The sequence below is a fragment of the Motacilla alba genome, chromosome 28, assembly GCF_015832195.1.
Source record: "Motacilla alba alba isolate MOTALB_02 chromosome 28, Motacilla_alba_V1.0_pri, whole genome shotgun sequence".
NCBI classification, from domain to species: domain Eukaryota; kingdom Metazoa; phylum Chordata; class Aves; order Passeriformes; family Motacillidae; genus Motacilla; species Motacilla alba.
In genome coordinates this window covers 2,108,641-2,131,652 of record NC_052043.1, presented here as the reverse complement: position 1 = coordinate 2,131,652, position 23,012 = coordinate 2,108,641, and the positions used below count along the sequence as shown (strand labels likewise).

Below are 23,012 nucleotides of genomic sequence, written 5' to 3'. Positions count from 1 at the left end.
CAGCCGCCCCGCTCTGCAGCGGGGGGCGGGAGGGACCGGGGAGCGGGGCTGGCGCCGTGGCGGGGGGCGGCAGCCGGCGGCGCGGCCGCGGCCCTCACCCGGCGGCGCGGGGCGGACGCGAGGCGAGCTGGGGCTCCCTGACCGCCGCCCCTCCGTGTCCCCGTGCCCGGCGCGGAGGTCACAAGTTGGAAGACAGCCTGGACTTGGCCGGGTCCGTGTCGGGCGTGCTGGACGCCGAATCCTTGCGGGCCGCCGCCGAGTCCTGCGGCAGGGCGGGCGGCGGCGTCAGCCCCGAGCCCGTGGGCGCCGGGTGGGCCGGGGCTCCCCGCGAGGGCGCCTGGGCCCGCAGCCCGGCCGGAGGCCCCGGGCCCGGCGAGGCGGCGGCCGGGCCCCCTCCGATGGAGGTGCTGGACTCGCGGGCGGAGGCCGGGGGGCTCTGGGTGCTGCCGGCCGCCAGCCCGTGGGGCAGCGAGGGCTGCGAGGCCGAGAGGGGCCGCGAATCCTGGCTGAGGCTGCTGGTGTGCAGCGCCTGTGTGCTCTTGTGGGCGGCCAGGCGCTGCGGCGAGCCGGGCGCCTGCTGCTGGCTGAGGGACAGCTGCGAGCCCAGCGGCCCGGGGGCGCCTCCGTAGGCGAACGTCCGGCTGGCCAGCGGGCTTTGGGACGGCGGGCTGGCCGCGGCCGCGGCGAAGGCGCTGGTGGAGGCGGGCAGGGCCGTGGGCTGCGCCGGGTCCTGCGAGGGCGAGGGGTTGGCGTGGGGCACGGGGGGCTGCGGCTGCGGCGGGGGGCTCTGCTGCAGCAGGACGGGGGACACGGCGAAGGGGCTGGGCACGGCCTGGGCGTACTGCAAGCGGCGCATCATGCGGGGCGAGCCCAGCGCCATGGAGCCCACCAGCGGGCTGGCCATCTGCGGGCAGAAGCTCATGGCGACGGCTTGCTGGAGGGTGGCGATGGCAGAGGTGACCTGCGGCTGGACGGGGCTGTACATGGCCGTGTGCTGCTGCAGCTCCGCCTGCTGCACCATCTCCCGGTCGTACTTGACGATCTCCTGGATGATCTCGTTCTCCTGGTTGTTGAAGACACCTGAGTTGAGGTCGTGCTGCACTTTGTGGAGCAGGATCGAGTTCTTCTTCCCTGCAGGTAGAAGGCCAGGAGAGGAAGCACCGTGAGACCCCATACTGGGGCTCTGCTGGGTTCCCATGGGAGCCGCAGCTGCCCCCTTTGCCGAGACACCCCATTCCCCCCCGGGTCCCCCTGTGTCCTACCGATGCGGTCCAGACGGTCGATGGCCACAGTCTCAAAGGCCCGTCTCATCATGGGGTACTCCTCCAGCACCTCGTTGAAGTTGTCCACCGAGAGCGAGTAGAGGCGGCAGTAGGTATCTGCACGGACGCTGGCCGTGCGCCGGCCACGGGTCAGCAAGCAGATCTCTGGGGGGAAAACGCCAGGGCCACGGTCAGAACTCCACCATCGAGGACAAAACAGGGCAGGCCAGAAGCAGGGTGTGAGAACCACCACGCAGTGGGTGCCCTGGGACAGCAGAGGTGTCCCAGTGACTCTCACAGACCCCACGAGGGGACCCAGGCTCAGTCCTGCCAGTGCTCACCCCCAAAGTAGGAGCCGTCAGAGAGTTTCATCTCCTTGTTGCCCTTGGTGAGGATGCTGACCACCCCGTGCTGGATGAAGTACATCTTCTTGCCAATGGTGCCCTCTCGGATGATGTAGTCACCCGGCTGGAACACCTCAAACTTCAGCTTGGTGAGCATGGCCGTGACGAAGTTGGGGTCGGCGTTGGCGAACAGCGGCATCGAGGCCACCAGCTTGCGGCAGTTGAAGTTCACGATTTCCTGTGGGGAGGTGGGTGAGCCCAGGAAGCTGGGACGTGCTCCCCCAGGGACACACTCCCCACCCCAGTCTCATGGACACCCTGGCATGCAGATTGTGCATGGACGCGTTCCAACACGGAGCTGCAAAGCTGCAGCAAGAGGTGTTTGGCCTCAAGCATGTGCACGGCAGGAACTGGTGGGACCCGCAGCAAGGAGCAGGGGATCCCTTCCCTTGGCAGGTGGGGGATAATCCTCATCCTCCTCCCAGCTCTGCAGCCCTCACCTCACGCAGGGGCTCGTTGAGCTCCCCCAGGATGCTGTCCTCGTCAAACATCTTGCCCTGGTAGCGATGCTCGTAGTAGTCGTGGATCTTCTGGCGGAAGTCAGCGGGCAGCTTGTGGAAGGACATGTACTGCTCCACCTGCTTGTACTGTGGGGAGAGCTGGCGTCAGCTGGGACCCTCCACCCACATCCCCACTCCAGGGGGCTGCTCCCACTCCTGCTGCTGACTGGGAACCCTCACCCCACGTGGGGGTCAAAGCTTTGGCCCCATCCGGCACAGTCCTACCTTCTCCTGGTACTGGCGCCGGGAGGAGTCCAGCGACTGGATGAGGGCGGTGGCGTGGCCGATGAACATGGCGTAGCAGGTGGCCCCCACGATCATGCTCAGCATGGTCAGCCAGATGTCTGTCATGCTCTCGGGCGCCTGCTTCCCGTAGCCGATGCACAGCATGTGGCTCATGGACTTGAAGAGGGCGAAGGAGTACAGCTCACTCCAGGAGTCGTTCTGCAGTGACAGGGACAGCAGCTCAGCTGTGCACGTGTGTGTGTGTGAGCATTGCTCGAGAGCCCTGGCTCATGCCTGGCCACAGCCCCAGTTCTCTCCCAGCAATAGGAATTTGTTGAAAAGCAAACTTCTCAAACTTTCCAAACTCCCCCGGCGAAGTAGGCAGGGAAGGAAAAGGGTGAGACAGGCAGGGGAGGAAGAGGAGGAAGCCAGGCGGAACAAAGCAGAGATGGAAATTTGATGAAACAGGATGAGACAGACAGGGGAAAAGGGCCATTTGCAGGAGGCTGCAGGGCTGAGAGGCAGCAATTAGAAACAGGAGCCATTATTTATTAATAGCAGCTTTGTGGCTAATGAGCAGGAGAAGGCAGCAGGGGATGGGGCCGAGAGCCCCATGTCAGCATATTCCTCCCACCCTGATCAATCCCTTGCTCCCGGCCCTGTGAGACCTCACCAGGGTGACACCGGCATCTGGGACCGGGTGCTCCGTGCACCATGGGGCACCACAGCCCTGGCCCACGGGGGATGGCATCTCCTGGGGCTGGAGGATGGAGGATGGATGACGTGGGGATGGGTGGGAGCCCTGGGGAGCAGGCAGGAGCCCGGTGTGGGGCAGATGGAACTCACCACCATCCCGTTGATGGAGACCCAGCAGTTCTTGGGGAAATCCTGCAGCATGGGCACCAGGAACTGGAGGCAGCCGTCCCAGTGGCAGAGCAGCAGCATCATCCCGATGAGGTTGATGATCCTCATCACCGCGCTGGCCAGGTCGTAGGTCATGTGGAAGATCTACGGGTGGGTGGCACGGCAGGAGGTGAGCGTGGGGGACTGTCCCCCAGTGCCCAGCCCTGCTCAGGGCACCGACCTGCATGGCCTCAGCTGGAAGAGGCTCCTGTGGCTGGCCGGGCTCCGGCCTCGAGGTGGCTGTGCTCCACCTGCCTATTTATAGCCGGCGGGTGCCGCCGCGCTGCCGCCCGGGAAGCGCTAATGGCAGCGAGCCTTGACGAGGATCAGGGAGACACAAATACTCCGGGCACTGAGGAGGGAGCAGGGCAGCTCCCAGGGCACGGGCCAGAGCCACGCAGCAAGGCTGAGCGCGTCCCCTCAAAGCAGGGTGGGCCCTCAAAGCTGGAGGCCCCACAGGGCTGGGGGTCCTGTTGTCCTCCCCAGAGCTCCCCGAGCTCCTGGTGGTGCAGGGAGCCAGAGGGGAGAGAGGCTGGAGGCTCTGAGCTGGGCAGGGGGACAGGGTCCTACTGCTGGCAGAGCAGGGGATGGCGTGCCAGCAGGTGCCAGCCATGCTGGCACCCATGGTGGGTGTTCTATCACAGCTCAGGGATGCCCCAAACCCTCCAGGGTGGGTCACACCCACCGGCCCCACATACAGCCCCACAGGTCCTCTGCACCCTGCCAGCTTGTCAGGGAAGCACTGCACGCCAGCTCCCGCTCTCTCCAGCCATCCAGCTGCTGCCAGAGGCTCCCGGAGCAGGTGCTCACCTCCTCCCACTGGTGGATGTAGCGGATGAGGCGGGAGAGGCGGAGCAGCCGCAGCAGGCTGAGGATCTTGGTGAATCGGACGATGCGGAGGGCGCGGGCTGTCTTATAGACCTCCGAGTCTATGCCCTTCTCCACAATGAGGAAAACGTAGTCCACGGGGATGGAGGAGACAAAATCCACCACAAACCAGGTCTTGAGGTACTTCTTCTTGATCTTCTCGGGGTCCAGGATGATTTCTGTGTTGTCCTCAATGACGATCCCTGTCCGGAAGTTCAGCACCAGGTCCATCAGGAAGAAGGTGTCGGAGACCACGTTGAACACGATCCAGGGGGCCGTGGTCTCCTCCTTGAAGAAGGTGATGCCCACGGGAATGATGATCAGGTTGCCGACCATGAAGAGCAGCATCGTGAAGTCCCAGTAAAATCTGGGGAGCGAGAGAAGATGTCGGGGGATGTCACCAGCGTCCCAGAGTCCCCTCCGTGCCAAGGGGACCGTGCCCTGCCCTAAGGGACCTGCACCACCGGGCTACTGTCACTCTAATGCCACCTCAGCTGCAGGAACCCCCTCCTCTCCCCACGGACCACATCCTGCTCCCCGCTCTCCAGAGTGCCCCCAGGGTGGTCTTGCAGCCAGCAGAGCCCCTGATTGTGGCACAGGATGAACTGAGGGCTTCTGCTGCTCTGGTTTGGCCCGTGGCAGCAGGTCCTGGGGGAGGGGACAATGACGGCACCAAGCACCAGAGTGGGACACGCTCCAGCCGAGCTGCCCGGGGGCATCCCGCGGGCTGGGGACCCCCAAACGACCGCAGTGCTCAAGCTCGGGGGTGGAGACAGCATCCGAGAGCCCCGGGAGCAGCCCCCTCTTTCTGTGCTCCCGGAGTGGGGACCCAAGGACAGGGGACAGCCCCCAGGGACAGCCGGGGCCACCTCACCCCGGCGCCACCCCGGGCCAGGCTGGGCCGCGGTCTGGGGGGTGCCCGGGTGGGCTCTGCCCGCAGCGCGGGGGGGTGGAAGGAGCCGCCGCGGCTCCGGTGCAGCGGAGCACGTAGGGCTGCAGCTGGCGGCGGCAGCGCCCGCAGCCCCGGCCAGACGCGCGGCCGGTGGGGGGTGGGCGGCCGCCCCCGGCCCTGGCCCTGCCCGGGCTGCGCTGCCCCTCCGCCCCCTCCCGCCTCGCCCCACCCTTCTCCCCTTTCTCCTCGTCCCCCTCTCCCGGGCCGCCGATGACCTTTCTGAGCATCTGCAAGGTCACGGCGGCTCTGTCACGGCAGGATGACGAGGAGGACACCCCGGCCCTGCCTGGCCTGGCCGGGGGGCAGCAGTGGGGGGATCCTCCTGGGGGCCACCGACACGCAGGACCCCCGCCCACGCATCCTGCTCAGCCCACCCTGGGAGCTGCGGGATGATGGGCGGGGGGTGCCACGGCCACGCTGAGCCCTGGGGGATGAGGGGATGAGGGGACGAGGAGGAGACCCCCACGCACACAGGAGGGGGCGACGGCCAGGTCCCCACCCCCCCCCCACTGCGCAGACTGGCGCAGGACCAGAAGGAGCTGAGCATCCCAGCTCCTGACCTTTCTCCAATGACACCTTCCTCATGTGAGACATTGCCGTGGCAACCGTGAGTGATGTCACTGCTGCAAAACGATGACTTCACACCAGGGCGGTCCCCAGGGTACCCTCGGCAGAGGAGCTGTGCCCCCCCTCCACCCCTACACCGAGCTCTGGCTGCTGGCACCAAAGAGGCCCAGCTGGACCCCTGGGCTCCCACGCACGGCACGGCCTCCCAGGGATGCTGAAATCAGCAGAGCTGCCGTGGGGCCGGATCCGTCCCCAAACCCCCTGGCAGCTCCCGCTCAGACTGACCCTGCTGCGCTGCCTGGGTCCCACAGGGGCATTAGCCATGCAAAGCTGCGAAGAACAAAGATTAAATAACCACGCCAGCTGGGCAAAACTCCCCTCTGGCTCCAATCCCTCTGCAATCTGGCTGAGCCAGGGCAGAATTTGCCCTGTGGAGAAAGATAAACTGCTCCTGATCCCCCACTGCACACAACTGACCCTGTGCGATCGCCCCGGGGAGCAGCGTGCCATGCCAACACTTGCTTCCTTGGAAGGTTCATGTGCATAGAAAAAAGACCCAATCCAGGCTGCTAAAAATATCTGAAAACAAATTAATCAGGATCCTCGGCACCCCTCCCTCGCTTCTGACCCAGTTGTACGACAGTGATGATGACAGGAGATGCCCGAAGCCCCTGCGGGAGGCGGCTGCCACCTTCCTGCTCCATCACCCGCCCGAGGCCTGGCACCATGGTGCTGCTGCTCCTCCTGGGCAAGATAAGAGTCGGGTCCAAGCCCTGGAGGGGGGCACGCATGCCAGGGTGGTCCCTGCTTAACTCCATTGGCAGCACCCAGAGCTCCAGGGAATGCCGGGGATGATCCAACCTCTCCTGTCTGTGCTGATGCCAGGGGACAGACAGCCGGTTGGACAGAGCTCCTTTAGAGCCCCCTCTGCCCCTGAGGTCTGAGCCCTTTGGCTCTGATGGGGCCCAGACGCCAACCAGGCTGCCTGGTGGGCAGGAGCAGCACGGGATTGGTGAAGGATCTGTGTGGGATTGGTGCAGGATCGGGGCAGGATCGGCACTTTGCAAACTCGCACTAAATACTCTAAAAATGAGGTTGCTGTGAGAGGGGGGCTGTGGAGCCAGTGGCAGAAGTTTGCCCAAGCTGATGAGCAGTGGAGGCCAATGCACAGATCCCAGGACAGCCAGTTGGGATGAAAGACCCTCGACCCTGGAAAAGCCTTTTACCCTGGGGAAGGGGGTATAAAGGCTTTACAAACTGCTCAAGGACCCAAACCTTCACCATCCCCCAAGTCGGTCACAGCCTGTCCTCCCCTTGAGGTGGCTTTCAGCAGCTGACGCTGCAGAGGGAGGGGCCCAGCTCCCCACAGCCTCACCACAGGGAATGGGAACACCGGCACCGGGGTGTCACACACACCGGGGGCAAGAGCCGTGCCTCTGCTCAGGAGCCCCCGTGCTGGCACATCCAGGCAGAGGGAAAGCCCCTGGAAGCATTTAAACCTGGGTGAGGAAGGCTCCAGCCAAGCAACGCCAGGGATGTGCTCTGAATGCATCTTTGCCCCTGACTCACAGGCAGGAACGGCTCTTGCAGCAGAAAATCATCATCAGGGAGATCCTCCTGCTCAGCTCCAACCCCAGGCCCAGCCCAGCCTTGTGGAAGGCTGGAGTAACCCTTGGGCAGCCCCTTGGTGGCCACAGGGTGATGGGCACTGCCGCCACCTCCCAAAGCAATGCCCCGGGGCTGGTGCAGAAACCCCAAAAGAAGCAGTGAAGGAGTTGGCGTGGCTTGGCTGCTCCTCCAGAGACCAGAAGTGGCAAAAACATCGCCCAGCACCCAAAAGGAGGTGGCCCTGCTCCAGCACACTCTTACAAGGTCTCTTTGATCAGACTTGCAGCTCAAGATCTCACCAGCCGCCCTGATTGCTTCCTCATCATTCAATATTTATGTAAATAGCAACTTTGGTTCCTGGAGCAAACCTGCCCTGAATTGTGTGTGAACGATGGCAGCGCCATGGCCATGAGGAGCCAGGACTGCTAAACAACGCCGATTATGAAATGATGTCACAGATGGGGAATGATTTTCTCTTAAGATGGGAAATGGGTTTTGCAGGGCAAACACGACCAGGTCACGCTCCATTCTCATTACTGGATAAATGCTTTTTTGATGATTTTCAGGCAGGACAACACGGGAGGGATGCACTCACGTCCCCAACGGGCACAGGCAGAGCGGGTTCCTCAGCCCAGCCTGGCGTGGGCCCATCCTGTTCCTGTGCACGGTTGTGGAGCTGGAGGATGCCATGGCTCTGCCTGCAGCTCCTCCCCACTGGGCAGGGAACTCTCCTACGCCACTTCCAGCATCAAAACACAGGCAGCCACTCTGCCCCAATGGGTTTCAAGTCTCAACAGCGGTTCCAGGAGGATGAAGCCCGTGCAGGACAGGACAGCCAGGGTGACTCCCCAAGGTCACTCAGCACCCACCTGCCTGCTGCAAGCACCAGTCGGGGAGCGATGCTGCTGCACTCTGGGGAATCCTCTGAGGCCTCAAGCCCACTGCTAGCTCACGGGAGGGAGATCCCTGCTCTTGGCAGCACTGTGGGCTCTGCCACCAGCGCCACGGCTCTGCCAGCTCAGAGGAGCAGGGCAGGCTCTGCCCCGGGGCAGGTATGGGGGTCACCCCACTCCCAGCCTCCCCCAACACCCCACAGCTGCTGAGGGTGAGGAGGAGCACAGGGAGTGAGGAAGGGTGAAGTCCTCCCGCTCAGCAGCCCCCAGGATCCACCTGGCACTGCCACCTCTGCTCTGTCACGGCAGGGACACTGGAGCTCCCTCCGCCACAGGAGGACTGGCAGTGGCCGGGCGGTGTGACCACTTCTCACCCCAAATCTGCAGCAGAACCCAGTGCCCAGCCCGTGAGATGAGGAGGGGGCTCCACTGGGTTCCCATGGCAGGTTCCCAGGGTGGAAAGGCTCAAACCCCTGTGCAGGAAAGTCAGCCCTGAGGGGTGCCCGAAGGCCTCCAACTGCTCCTCTGGAAGATGCCAGAGCAGCCCGGGAGCAGCACACAAGGGGGAAAGCAGGAGGTGAAGGTGCTGGTCTCTGCGCTGAGCCCATGGCCCTCACCTGCCCCAGGGAACCCCGGCCCACGGGGACCCATCAGTGTCAGCAGTGAACAGAACCTGAGATCTGCCTCGGGGGGATCCCCCACTCGGCACCCAGCAAACCCTCCCTGGAGCCGCCCCAAACCTCTCACCAGCACAGCAGCACAACGACTTGGGGCTGAGCCCCTCGGCCCCCCCAGCCCCTGGCCAAAGGCTCCTCCAGCCCCTTGGGGGTCTCTGGACCAGGGTCCTCCCAGCGCTGGCTCAGCAGCAATGCCAGCAGGGGCTCGGCCTCCTCATCCCTGCAGGATGCCGTGCTGCCTGCCCCAGGCAGAGCAGCCATCCCTCCCGGTAGCTTTCACACGACTCGGGAAGCATTTGCCACTCTGGAGCTCGCCAGGGCTCAGGGGATGGGAAGGAGATGGAGCTGCAGAGCCTTTCTGCCGGGTTTGTCATTCCTCGCCCGGCAGGCACACAGGCTGGATCCTGGGGACTCGAGTCCTCTCAGGAGCCAGAAGAATCCCCCTCAAAGCGGCTGAACCCCAGGGACAGAATCAGGCCTCCTTGGGGGAGGGGGGAGCCTTCACGACGCTCTGCCAGGCAGCGGCAAAGCACGTCCCCCTGCCCAGCCCCAGCCCTGCCCGGGGAGGGGGACACCGAACCCCAGGGAGCTCCGGGGACAGAGCCAAGGCCCGGTGGGGCTCAGGAGGGCCGAGCCGGGCCGAACCAGCCGAGGCCCCGGGAAGGACAAGGGGACGAGGGGATGCCCTTGCTCAGCCACCGCGAGGGCTCCCGGCATCCCCGGAGCGGCGCCTGCTGCGCTGGGGAGGGGGATGCCCGGCCCGTCCCCTCCCGCGCCCGGCGGCGGCTCAAGGTGCCCTCGGCCCGGCCGCACCGGCAGCCCCGCTGCCCGGCCCGGCGCCGCGGGATGCGGGATGCGGCCGAGCCCCGCGGGTACCCCCGCACCTGAAGTCGCTGTAGGGGTGGATGATCCAGGCCCCCGCCGACTTGACGCGCTCCTGCTCCCGCTCCACCGCCTTCTGCGAGCCGAACATCCGCAGCGAGAACTTGTTGACGCCGGGCTGGAGCATCGCCCCGAACTGCCGCTGCATGAAGCTGGCCTGGCTCCCGCGGACCTCCTCGGCCGCATCCTCGCTCGCCCCCTCCTCGGCCGCCTTGGCCCCGCCGGGGGACGCGCCGCCGCCGCCGCAGGAGAAGGAGACCTTGGGCTCTCGGGGCGGCTCCGGGCCGGGGCTGCGCGGCGCTTCCCCGCGACGGCACTCGCCGTTCGGGGACCCCTTCCCGCCGCGGCCCCGCGCCCGCCCCGTCGCCGCCGCCCCGCCGCGCTTGGCCCCATCGGCCGCCTCCTCCTCGGCCGCTGCCTCCCCGCCCGCCGCGCCGCGGCCCGCCCGCATCCTGCCGCCGCTGCCGCCGCCGAGGCCACCGGCGGCCGAGTGGCGCCCGCCGCCGCGGCGGGGGCGGGCCGGGGCGGGCCGGGGGCGGGCGGCGGGGCCGGGCTGGGGGCCGGGCGGCTCCGCAGCTCCCCCCGCCGGCACAGCCCTCGCCGGTGGGATCGGTTACCGGGACCGGCTACCGGGACGGGACGTCCGCCTCCCTCCCCGACGGCCCCGGTCTCCGGCGGCGCGGTCCCCGGTGTGGTGCCCCCGGGGCCGGTCGCTGTCCCCGCGGGGCTCCGCTGCCGCCAGCCCATCCGCCTCACCGCGGAGGGAGCGCTGCCTACCCCCGGGCCAGGGACGGACCCCATCGCCGCGCCAGGTACGGGAGGTCTGCCCTCCCGCCCCCACAAGGACCCGTCGCTCCAGCGCCGAGCCCCCTCTGAACCCCGCTGGTGGCAGGAGGAGTCCCCCGGGGTGTACCCGGGGATGGAGACCCCGGACCGGCACCCCAGGACAGCGCCAGCCCCCGAAGATGATGCTGATGATGCTGATGCTCTGGAAGAACATCGGGACCGGCACCTCCTGCCCTCTGCCGCGGGAGCGGGCTCAGGCAGATCCCCCGGGCGGCGGGGTGTCGGGGATCCCCGGGGTGAGCAGCCCGGGTTCGCCCCGAGGATGGCCGGGGTGAGCAGCCCGGGTTCGCCCCGAGGATGGCCGGGGTGAGCAGCCCGGGTTTGCCCCGAGCCCCCCTGAGCGCCCCCGGGGCCGGAGCCCGCGGGAACGGGTTCGCCCGCCGGGTCACGGAGCCGCGGCGCTGGCACCACCTGGTGCCGCGGGACAGAACCGCACCGGAGCGCGCCCCGCCGCCGCGGCGGAGCCAGCGCCGTGCCCGGGCCGGGCACCAACAGCCGCGGGCCCCGCACCGAGCCCCGGGGCAGGAGACAGCCCAAAATCACCCTGCGGACCGCAGCCGCCTCGTTGTGCGGCTTCACGCCCCGCGCTCGGCACCTCGGCTGCCTCCGAGAGCAGCTCAGCTCTCCAACCCAGCCCTGGGGCACAGCACTGCTGCCCCAGCCCACGGAGACACCGATTCAGCTGAAGGGGAACGCGAGGCTGGAGATGAGGGGGGCAAGGAGTGAGGCAGCAGCTCAGGGCTCGCCCCGAGAGATGGGCTGAGCAGGGTCCCCGTGGAGCTCAGGGCGCTCACTGCCGCTCTCTGAGCACGATGGGGCACCACACCGGGGCCTGAGTGTGCCCTCCCTGTTCGATGTGGCAGCCCCTGGGCCGTGGCAGGGCTGTGCCACAGCTCCCCAGCTCCAGCCCCTGCCCAGCTCCCGGGGCTGGTGTGGCCCTGTCCCTGCCCAGCCAAACAAAAGGCACAAGCGGTGCTTTGTGATGTGACCCAGAGCGGGCGCAGACAGGACACAAAATTCTCATAAAGGAAACTAAGCCATGCATTGATTTTTCACCAGGATGGTGCAAGGCCGGGGCTGTGAAAGCCTTGCATAACCCATTTACACGGCACAGCAGGGCAGAGGCACTGGCAGGAGGGACCCAGCCACCACAGCACCAGGCTCTCAGCACTGCCACCAGCCCTGCCACCACCTCTCTGGGCGCAGGGGGGCCGCCACAGCCGTGCTCCCTCTTTGTCACATCCCAGGCAGGGACGAGTATCTGGCTAAGGAGCAAGGCCATGGCTCAGTCACGGCCCAGAATGAAGCTCCTTAGGCCAGCTGGGAGCACGGGGCAGCTGCTCTTCAGCCCGTGGGCTCTGCTGCCTCACGCCAGGGGCAGGGATGCTGGCAGAAGCCCCCTGAGCTCAGGGCTGGAGCAGAGAAGGGACTGGCCCCCAGATCCTGTCCTGGCCCCAGGGCTCTGCTCTGTGCCCAGGAGTCTCACACCTGGGCTCTCTCCAACGATAAAGGGCAGGAAAAAACCAAACCAACCTAGAAAATCTGCTTAAGAGAAGTGTGAGACACACGAACAGCAGGGCCTGGGAGGGCTCCTCAAGGCTGGGGCTGATCCTTGACCCCACAGCCACGAGGCCTGAGGAAGTGTGGAGCAGGGCAAGGAAAGCGTGCCCCAGGCTCCTCCAGGCTCTGCTGAGCAGGGAACACCCCCTCCCTCCCCCCGAAGGCTTTTACACCCATCGAGCTGCATCTCCTCAGCAATTAGAGGGCAGCCAGAGCTGGCAGCAAACCCAGCCACAGCGTCGGGCTCTGCAGCCAGAGGGGCAGGCAGCCCGGAGGGAAGAGACCAGAGTCCAGAGGTGGAAAAAAGAGAGAGGAATCATCTTTATTTGTGAAGTGTTAACAGATGGAACAGTTCAATGCTACCCAGCAGTAAAGGTGTTAGACTCCCCTGAGCACCTGTCTGCTCGCAGGGCCCCAGTCACGCTCACACCGCTATGGCTCAAGCACAAGCACAAGCACAAGCAGTTCAACCTTAAAACCACCCCCAGCCCCGGCTCACCCTGCCCCTCCCCACTGCAGAGACACAAACAACCCATGGAATAAGTTACAGCAATCATTTATCCAGCATCCAGCTCCTGGCTGCAGAGTAACCCAGAGCAGCTTGGCAGGAGTTGACTGGGAGTCTGCCCCACAGGGACAGGCCAGGAACGAGCCCTGGCCAGGGAAAGGTGCAGCCTTGCTCCTGGTGACGCACTGGGACAGACACAAAACCCCTTCCTGAACCCTCTGGTCAGATCAGGTCATCTCCCAACAGCCACCAAAGCAGCTCCTCCCTCACCCCCACAAGCAGGTGGGACACAGCTGCATTCCCACCCCCTCCCCACTCTGTACCAACATGAAATAACCTAGGACAGAGACAGTCAGAGACCTAGACTACCAGGAACAAAGGATTTACATTTACAGGTAGAAAAACCCTCCCACGACTCTTAAAAAAAAAAAAAAACCAAACAAAAAAAGAAATGTATTTTATATTCTACAACTTAAGTTTCCTTAGAAAGTGAAGTAACTGAATCGCAAGGACACACTAGAATATTCCATGGTGCTATTTTACCAAAAAAAAAAAATTAAAAGAAAACAAAATTGTCCAGACGAGTTCTTCATCTACACGTCACCTGGCAGGAGAGAAAAGAAAAGCCAGTTAGATAAACCCTGCTGCACTGGGCTGGTGGAGCTGGGCCAGAAGAAGCCAGAAGCTAGTTCTCTCTCTTCTGGGAGAGCCCAGAGGCCCTGGGCAGACCCAGCTGCTGCAGCTCCTGCTCCTGGCACTCACCTGGCCCTGCTCTCAGTTGGCGTTTCTCTGGCGGACGTTCTTGTCCTTGTGGTTTGTGGCATTGCTCTTCCTGGGAAGGGACAAGGGGCGTGAGGAAAGGGGGAGCACAGAGTTCCCCCACCAGCACCCCTCACCCATCAGTGCAATTCAGGTCCAGAGGGTGCAGAGCAGATCCCAGAGCAGGCTCAGACACCAGTGCCACCCCAGGGATGTGTGGTTTACACATGGGGACATTAAATGAACCATGGGGGGACACCTGCCCCCACTGGGTATTAATTATCCCACCCCAGCCAGCTTTTATCTTTGGAGCAGATCCCCTGGCTGAATGAGATCTACCAGCAGAAATCTGGCTCAATAGGAAGAGACAAGGTACTCACAGTGGTGCAGAGCCTCCATCATCATCTTCACATTCAGGACAGCACAGAAGGAGAAAACAAAATATAAATAGTCAGGGAAGAGGACATACAAAGTGACCTCTGCCTCCCCTTAAAGCAGTGGGAACTGCACTCCAGGCAGCCATTCCTCCACCACTTAAAACTGGGGAGGGTAGAGCTCCTCTGGGGAGATCAGCTGCCCTGATCCATCCCCTGCGCTCACCCCCACGGCACCAGGACTTGGGATGGCTCCCAGATCCCAGCACACTCACAGCAGGTAAAGGGGAAGCCAAACAGGATGTTTCAGGGACGAGGCTTTAAGCAGCAGCAGCAGGAAGCCCTTCTCCCTCCCCACACGTTGTGATATCAAAACAAACACTGCACACCACGTTCTGAGCAGCACAGCTAAGGAAACGCCTCTGCCAACACGTGCCAAGCCCTGCAGCCTTTCACCAGCTCCCTGAGACCTGCCACCTCCCAACAGGAGGCTCCCAGATGTCTCCTTTGCTCCCCATCTCCTTTTCTCCAGCCCTGGCTCCCCTTCAGTCCTGTGCTCTGGGCACTGGGGCTGCCCTGGGCACCGGGATCTGCCCGTGGCTGGTGAGAGGAGGCAGACACACGGCTGGAACAACCTTCTACTTACCATGTGAGGTGGCACCCAGCAGCAGAGAAAGGAAGAGTGGATAGGTAACACCGGCAAGGATAGCACCCCAAAGACAGGCCAGACTGTCCCCACCCCATCCCAGGTGACAGGAGGGTCCAGGTCACAGGACACACTGGGGGAGCTGGCTCAGACAGGCCTCGCTGCCACCCTTCAGGAGGGGCAAAGCTACAGAGACTTTGGGGCAGAAAAAAACCACTTTACACCAGGGCAGAGTAAAGCCACGTGTGTGTACCAAGGGGGTGTGATGCTGCAGCCTCATCCATGAGCACTTGGGAGCTTGAGCTCCTCTTGCCAAGGAGCATCAGGACATTTCAGCACATGCACCTGTCTGTCACAGCAGCTGCTACAGCCCTGGCAGGTCGGCACCCCACGGGCCTGGGCTGATCCCATCACAAACCAGACCACAGGGTGGTTTTGCTGGAGATGCAGCTCCAACACCTTTAGGACAGCGTTTGCCTTCCAGCCAGGGGGGTCAGAGGGCAAAACACCTGCTTGTGAAACTGCCCCGAGTTGAACTCCAAGCCCTGCAGTCCCGGGAGGGGTCTGACCTTCAGCCAGGCTGCTCCTGCGGGGGGCCAGGGGCGCTGCGGGGTCCCGGCAGGAAGGATGCAGAGCACTCACACGGCATTGTGAACGGCATCAGATAAAGGGGGCCCGCCTGACACAATGCAGATCCTCGGCGATAAGGAAAGGGAGGAGCCGGTGCTTCCAGAACAGATTAAAAGATAGCACCGGGTCTTTGAGATCCAGGATGTGTGGATGTGATGAGCCAAAACATCCTGAACTGAACACGAGTTCAGCTAAGCCCGGCCTTGCAGAGCCACTGAGCCCTCCCAGCTGGGCAGCAGCACGAAAGCTCCAGGACTCAGGACTCATCCCCAAACCACCTGCAGGACTCATCCCCAAACCACCTGCAGGACTCATCCCCAAACCACCTCGCCCAGAGTGGGAGCTGCCAAAGCACATCCAGCCCTGCAGGCACTCACGGGAAGCAGAGGACCTGGTGAGACACAAGGTCAGGCTGCCCTGCTCAGGATCCTCTCTGCTCCAGATCTCACTGCAGGACTGCCATGAACAGTGCAATTGCAGGCAGCCTCGCGGCTGAAGCACACCCTGCTTCCTCAAGTGCCCTCAAGCCACCCCTCCTCCAAGAGAGGGACCTCAGAAACCCCCACCAGCCCATCCTGCAAGCTGCAGACCACTCCATCTTCCCGCACAGATCCAAACCCTGACTAGCTCAACGTGAAAAACGTGTATTTTATGATTGGCTTTTCACAAATATTCAAACAAATATTATAGGTGTTACGTTAGAGAGTTATGTTGAATTGTGAAAAATGTGTATTTATACGATTGGCTCTTCACAAATATTAAAACAAATACTCTGTGTTATGTCAGAAAGTTATGCTGTATTAGCATCCTTTAAGTAGTGTGGTAAATGCAGTTTTTAGGCTGTAGCATAATATTCAAATAGAAACAATGTGATGTAAGATGCTTTTTGTAACCAGCTCAACGTGAAAAACACGTATTTTATGATTGGCTTTTTGCAAATATTAAAACAAATGCTCTATGCATTACGTTAGAAAGTTAAGCTGTGTGAAAAACACATATTTTATGATTGGCTTTTTGCAAATATTCAAATGAATACTCTGCATTACGTTAGAGAGTTATGCTGTATTGTGAAAAATGCATATTTTATGATTGGCTTTTTGCAAATATTAAAACAAATGCTCTATGCATTATGTTAGAAAGTTATACTGCTTTGTGAAAACCACATATTTTGTGATTGGCTTTTTGCAAACATTAAAACCAATACTCAGTGTTACGTTAGAAAGTTATGCTGTATTGTGAAAAATGTGTATTTTATGATTGGCTTTTTGCAAACATTAAAACCAATACTCAGTGTTACATTAGAGAGTTATGCTGTATTGTGAAAAATGTGTATTTTATGATTGGCTTTTTGCAAATATTCAAACCAATACTCTGTGTGTTGTGTTAAAAAAGCCACGCTGCATTAATATCTTTTAAGCAGCGCGGTAAGCACAGCCTCTTACCGTCAGGAACCTCATCTGGCTTCCTCCTCTTCTCGTAGATGAAGATGATGGTGACAAGGACGAGCACCTCGGCCACGATGCCCAGGAAGGGCCAGAGCGCTGCCAGGCGGCTGCGGACGCGCAGGCTCACCGTGGCGTCGCCGGTGCCCAGCGAGTTGGTGCCGTTGCAGAAATACTCGCCCGTGTCCTGCTCGATGTCCAGCTTCAGGATGCGCAGCTCCGTCTTGTTGCCGCTGGATTTGATGATGTACCTGCCAGAGGCGTTGTCCAGGCGCTGCAGGGAGGGGGAGTGTGGAAAATGGGAGTTATGGGATGGGCTCCTGGCAAACATTCCAATTAATACTCCATGTGTTATGTTAGAAAGTTATGTGTATTGTGAAAAATGGGTATTCTGGAATGAGCTCTTGGTAAATATTCAAATTAATACCCTATGTGTGACGTTAGAAAGTTATGTGTATTATGAAAAAATGGGAATTATGGGATTGGCTCCTGGTAAATATTCAAATTAATACTCTATGTGTTACAATAGAAAGTTACATATATTGTGAAAAATGGGTATTATGGCATTGGCTCCTGGCAAATATTCAAATTAATACTCCATGTGTTATGTTAGAAAGTTATGCTGTGTGCAAAAATGGGTGTTATGGGATGAGCTCCTGGTAAATATTCAAATGTGTAAATATTCAAATACTCCACGTGTTATGTTAGAAAGTTACGTGTATTGTGAAAAATGGGTTTTCTTGGATCAGCTCTAGGTAAATATTCCAATTAATACCCTGGTGTTACGTTAGAAAGTTATGTGTATTGTGAAAAATGGGTGTTATGGGATTGGCTCTTAGTAAATATTCAAATTAATACTCTAGGTGCTACATTAGAAAGTTATGTGTATTGTGAAAAATGGGTTTTCTTGGATCAGCTCCTGGCAAATATTCCAATTAATACCCTGGTGTTACGTTAGAAAGTTACGCTGTATGCAAAATGGGTGTTATGGGATTGGCTCTTAGTAAATATTCCAATTAATACCCTATGTGCTACGTTAGAAAGTTATGTCTATTGTGAAAAATGTGTTTTCTTGGATCAGCTCTTGGTAAATATTCAAATGTGTTTATTCAAATGTGTAAATATTCAAATACTCCATGTGTTATGTTAGAAAGTTACGTGTATTGTGAAAAATGGGTTTTCTTGGATTAGCTCTTGGTAAATATTCAAATTAATACCCTATGTGTGACGTTAGAAAGTTATGTGTATTATGAAAAAATGGGAATTATGGGATTGGCTCCTGGTAAATATTCAAATTAATACTCTATGTGTTACAATAGAAAGTTACATATATTGTGAAAAATGGGTATTATGGCATTGGCTCCTGGCAAATATTCAAATTAATACTCCATGTGTTATGTTAGAAAGTTATGCTGTGTGCAAAAATGGGTGTTATGGGATGAGCTCCTGGTAAATATTCAAATGTGTTTATTCAAATGTGTAAATATTCAAATACTCCACGTGTTATGTTAGAAAGTTACGTGTATTGTGAAAAATGGGTTTTCTTGGATCAGCTCTTGGTAAATATTCCAATTAATACCCTAGGTGTTATGTTAGAAAGTTATGTGTATTGTGAAAAATGGGAGTTATGGGATTGGCTCTTGGTAAATATTCAAATTAATACTCTAGGTGTTACGTTAGAAAGTTGTGTGTGTTGTAAAAAATGGGTTTTCTTGGATCAGCTCTTGGTAAATATTCCAATTAATACTCTAGGTGTTACGTTAGAAAGTTATGTGATTGTGCAAAATGGGTATTCTGGGATGAGCTCTTGGTAAATATTCCAATTAATACTCTAGGTGTTATGTTAGAAAGTTGTGCTGTGTGCAAAAATGGGTGTTATGGGATGGGCTCCTGGCAAATATTCCAATTAATACCCTAGGTGTTACGTTAGAAAGTTATGTGTATTGTGAAAAATGGGAATTATGGGATCGGCTCCTGGTAAATATTCAAATTAATACTCCATGTGTTATCTCAGAAAGTTATGTGTGTTGTGAAAAATGGGTTTTCTGGGATCAGCTCTTGGTAAATATTCAAATTAATACCCTAGGTGTTACGTTAGAAAGTTATGCTGTGTGCAAAATGGGTGTTATGGGATGAGCTCTTGGTAAATATTCCAATTAATACTCTAGGTGTTATGTTAGAAAGTTGTGCTGTGTGAAAAATGGGTGTTATGGGATGGGCTCCTGGCAAATATTCCAATTAATACCCTAGGTGTTACGTTAGAAAGTTATGTGTATTGTGAAAAATGGGAATTATGGGATCGGCTCCTGGTAAATATTCAAATTAATACTCCATGTGTTATCTCAGAAAGTTATGTGTGTTGTGAAAAATGGGTTTTCTGGGATCAGCTCTTGGTAAATATTCAAATTAATACTCGGTGTTACGTTAGAAAGTTATGCGTTTTGTGAAAAATGCATATTTTATGACTGGTTCTTCACAAATATTCAAATGAATACTACATGTGTTATCTTAGAAAGTTATGCTGTATTGTGAAAAACACATATTGATACAATTGGCTCTTCAGAAATATTCAAATGAATACTCTGTGTGTTATCTCAAAGTTATGTTGTGGGTATTACAGGATTGGCTCTTGGCAAATATTAAAAAGAATATTACATGTGTTATGTTAGAAAGTTATGCTGTATTAATATCTTTTAAGCAGTGTGTTAAATATAGTTTTAGGTTGTAACATAATGTTAAAATAGAAACTATGTGGTGTAAGATTATTTTTGTAACTAGCTCAATGTGAAAAATGTGTATTTTGTGATTGGCTTTTTGCAAATATTCAAATGAATATTACATGTGTTATGTTGGAAAGTTATGCTGCATTGTGAAAAATGTGTATATTATGATTGGCTCTTCACAAATATTCAAATGAATACTCTGTGTGTTATGTTGGAAAGTTATGCTCTATTAATCTCTTTTAAGTAGCGTGGTAAATATAGTTTTTAGGCTGTAGCACAATATTAAAATAGAAAGTATGTGATGTAAGATGCTTTTTGTAACTCGCTCAAGGAAATTCTTGGCATAGAGATAACAGCAACGAGGCACCAAGATCACAGGAGAACTATTGCCTCCTTATCAGGAAAAGCCTGGAGAGCAAGGGGACTGATCTACAAGATGAGGGAGGGGGGGAAGCTGACAAAAAACAGAAAAATCCCTATTTGAAATGAACGTTTGCATCATGCATGAAATATATGAACATGCAACAGGCTATTGCTTTTAAGGGTTAATCCTTTAGTGAGCTGGGATTTTTTTTTGTTCATAATTCTTTGCTTTTTGTCGTCCTAACTCTGATTGTCCAAATTCTTAATTGCTCTAATTTGTATTATTACTATTTCTACAACCATCTCATTACTGTTAAACTTTTAAAACGAGTGACTGGCGTTTTTCACAAGGAAGAGGAGGGATCTCAGGCTGGTGGGTTTCTCTAGTGAGCTGGGATTTTTTTGAGGAAAGCCTCTGAACGTTCATAATTCTTTGCTTTTTGTCGTCCTAACTCTGATTGTCCAAATTCTTATTGCTCTAATTTGTATTATTACTATTTCTACAACCATCTTGTTAAACTTTTAAACTTTTAAAACGAGTGGCTGGCGTTTTTCACAAGGAAGAGGAGGGATCTCAGGCTGGAGGGTTTCTCTCTGAGCTAGGTTTTAGGAGCTTTCAGAGAACTTATCACACTTGAGACAGCCCAGCTACCCTGAATGGCATAAAATTAGCAGGATGGCTTCTGAGGTAGTGTTGGAAACAGAAAAAGGTTTAATAAAAGGCAAAATAACAAAGCTCTTCCAAAGAAAAGCTGAGCCAGGGGCAGGAGGATCTTGCTCCTGCTAAAACACCCCTCAAAAGCAATTATTTCCTTTGTTCTCTTCCTTTTCTAGTGAATTACCCGGGTGGGACCTCTTGGCCTCTGTCCAACGGACAGCCCCAGGTCTGAGGTGGAGTCCCAAAGTTCCTATGAGGTGCCTTTGTACCAAATTGGGAGAGAAATTTCTGGGCTTTTTGCTTTTTTTAAGCGGACAAAGAATAATTTAGCCACCCCATCAGCAGGGAGCACATTCCTACATCAGGGCAGCGCTGACTGAGCACAGAAACCCTTCTGGGGAGCTTTGGAACAATTCTGGTGCCACAAGGACAGGAGAGGAGAAGGAGCAAAGCACAGCACTTACCCCGTGCCCACTTTTGTGCCAGGACCAAGTGGTGACAGCAGGGAAAGAGGGATTCTTGCAGGTCAGCACCCCTGTGTCCCCCTCATTGCCATGCTCTGACTTCTTGTACGCTGTCACCTGGGGGGGAACTAGGCAGGAAGGGGGAGAAAAAAAATAAATTTGGACATCTCATTATAGAAATCACATAGATTTGTGCTTCCTGCAGCCCACCTCACCAGAATCAGCCACCCCAAAACCTCAGTCAGGTTGTTCCTCTCACTAGCTTGGCATTTTTAAAGAGGGAAGGGCATCAGGTTGCTTGAGGAAAGGCTCAAACAGATTTGTCCAGCAGGTATTACCCTTCTATCCATGATTCCTGTGGGAACATTCCCACAGGAGGCTGGTTTGGTGCCAGATCTCAGGCTGACCCTGCAGACACTGGAATGGCCTGACAACAGCACTGCCTCCCAGGGAGCAGAGCCCTGCGGCCCGCTGAGGGCTGGGAGCAGCTCTTCACCCAGCTGAGAAGGCAGCTGGGCAGCGTTCAGGAGGTCACAGCCTCCCCACGCCCCTCCTCAGAGCCCCGGAGCAAAGAGAGGGAGTTACCAGAAATGTTCACTTCTCCTTTTATCGGCGGGTTGGCTTTGAAGATGCACTCGTAGATGCCAGAGTGCTCCTCCACCTTCCCCTCCATTCTGCCAAAAACAGGACTCAGGTAAGCATCCAGCACGACTTAACCAGAGACCCCGAGCTCCAGGCTCAGGGAATCACACACCCCCAGCCTCCCCCACAGCCAATATCCCCCATTCCAGCAGAATATTTAGGCTGCACTGTGTACCCACAGCAACCCAAGCCTCTGCTCCCCTCACACAGAGGGTGGCAGACGAGGGTTTCATGTGCACCACGTGTGACACGGCTCTGTCAAGCCTGGTCACTGCCCCAGCTCAGTGAAACACGGGGCAAAGCAGTGGCAAAGATCACCCAGGCTTTGGATTGATCCCCTCCTGGAGGAAAACTCTCACATTCTCCTTCCCCTCAAAGCTGCTGCAATGAGATTTAGTGGATTATGCAGCAACAAACATCCCATTCTGCTGCTCAGTAATACCCACTCGAGGGAAGGGGCCCACGGGTTTGTCCCATGGCTGCACTGGGACAAGGGGCTGTTTGTTAGCTCTGCCCTGCACGGCGCTTCCCACTTCCAAAAAACCACTCAGCTGAGGAATTGAGGTCACGCGAGGGAGGCTGGGTTATAAATACTTTAATCCTTGTTCAGCTCCCTGTTGCTATGGGGAGACAGGCACGTCGGCACTGCCACACAAAGGGACATGATGCCTCCACAGCTGCTGGGTCACTGCCAGCCTGGCCCGAGTGTAATCAGAAAGGAAAGCTCACTGCACTGCCACAATAAGGCTGGTATTCCTGCACCCAGCTCCTTCTGGGACTCTGGAAGGGACAAAAAGCCCCAAGGAGACACAACATGCACTGGAGCACACAGGGAGTGGGCAGCTGCTGGCCTGCCCAGAGCAGGGTTCCTCCAAAGCTCTGGGAGAACAGCTCTGGAAGACTGAGTAAACCAGAGTCCAGCTGAACACCTGCTTAAAATCAGGAAATCTCTTTCTAAGAGGATATCTGTGGCACAAAACCTGCCCTTTTCTCCTCCTTTTCGCTGCCCTCCTCCCCATGAAGGACAGTGCTGGGCCTCACCAAAACTCTGTTAGCCCCACCCCACCAGCAGGGCTGCAAGAACTCAGCGCAGGTTCCAGCTGACAGCAAACACCAGCTGCTTTCTGGGAAAAAAAAAAAAAAAAACAAAAAAAACCTGGTTCTGAGCTTGCCCTGGCACTCACGTGTAGCTGGTAGAAGCACCCGAGTTGCTGTCCTCCAGCAGGACCTTCGCTTTGTGAATCCACTGGTGGCCCGTGATGGTGAGGTGTGGGGCAGATATGTTACAGCTCAGGGTCACCTTGTCAGAACCCTCGCTGACATGAGTAGTGATTTCTGGACCTGCACGCATAAAGAATTGGATTTCAGTGAACCCAGGGAACGGCAGAGCTGACGCGGTGCCCAAGGACCTGCGACGCAAACCCCACAGCTCCTGGTCTCTGTTCCCAGCTCCCACTTACCTTCACACAGTTCCCCACCACACCTGGCCAGCACCAGGGAGTCCCCAAGGCCAGGTGACCAGGCCTGGGACGGCCACGCTGGCCCTGCAGCTGCTCCCCCCACGAGCAGGCTGGCTGCTGTGTCCCACGGCACTGGAATCGCCGCTGTCCCTCCCACGGGAGCAGCCCCAGTGCTCAATAAGCAATGGAAAAGGTCG

General features: G+C 57.2%; 2 protein-coding genes across 3 annotated transcripts; both read right to left on the bottom strand.

Annotated features, from left to right (window-relative positions):
* Positions 1-30: 30 nt before the first annotated feature.
* HCN2 (hyperpolarization activated cyclic nucleotide gated potassium and sodium channel 2) lies at positions 31-10,785 on the bottom strand. Its single transcript, XM_038163837.1, is given in 10 exon segments — positions 31-1,131; positions 1,263-1,427; positions 1,604-1,844; positions 2,107-2,253; positions 2,392-2,610; positions 3,238-3,399; positions 4,105-4,528; positions 9,743-10,200; positions 10,202-10,295; positions 10,297-10,785. Coding segments are annotated over 10 exon segments (3,108 nt in total). The 5' UTR covers positions 10,542-10,785; the 3' UTR covers positions 31-178.
* A 1,658-nt stretch (positions 10,786-12,443) lies between these two features.
* BSG (basigin (Ok blood group)) lies at positions 12,444-22,726 on the bottom strand. 2 transcript variants are annotated; one of them, XM_038163839.1, is made up of 7 exons: positions 22,540-22,726; positions 21,299-21,387; positions 20,714-20,841; positions 16,506-16,779; positions 13,794-13,806; positions 13,417-13,486; positions 12,444-13,258 (listed from the first exon to the last, which is right to left on the bottom strand). In XM_038163839.1, exons 1-6 carry the CDS (start codon positions 22,704-22,706, stop codon positions 13,429-13,431), a joined length of 729 nt encoding a protein of 242 aa, XP_038019767.1. In that variant the 5' UTR covers positions 22,707-22,726; the 3' UTR covers positions 12,444-13,258; positions 13,417-13,428. The 2 variants fall into 2 exon arrangements, with proteins under 2 accessions (XP_038019767.1, XP_038019766.1); XM_038163838.1 differs by having other exon boundaries at positions 13,794-13,818; positions 22,540-22,724.
* Between the last annotated feature and the right edge of the window lie 286 nt (positions 22,727-23,012).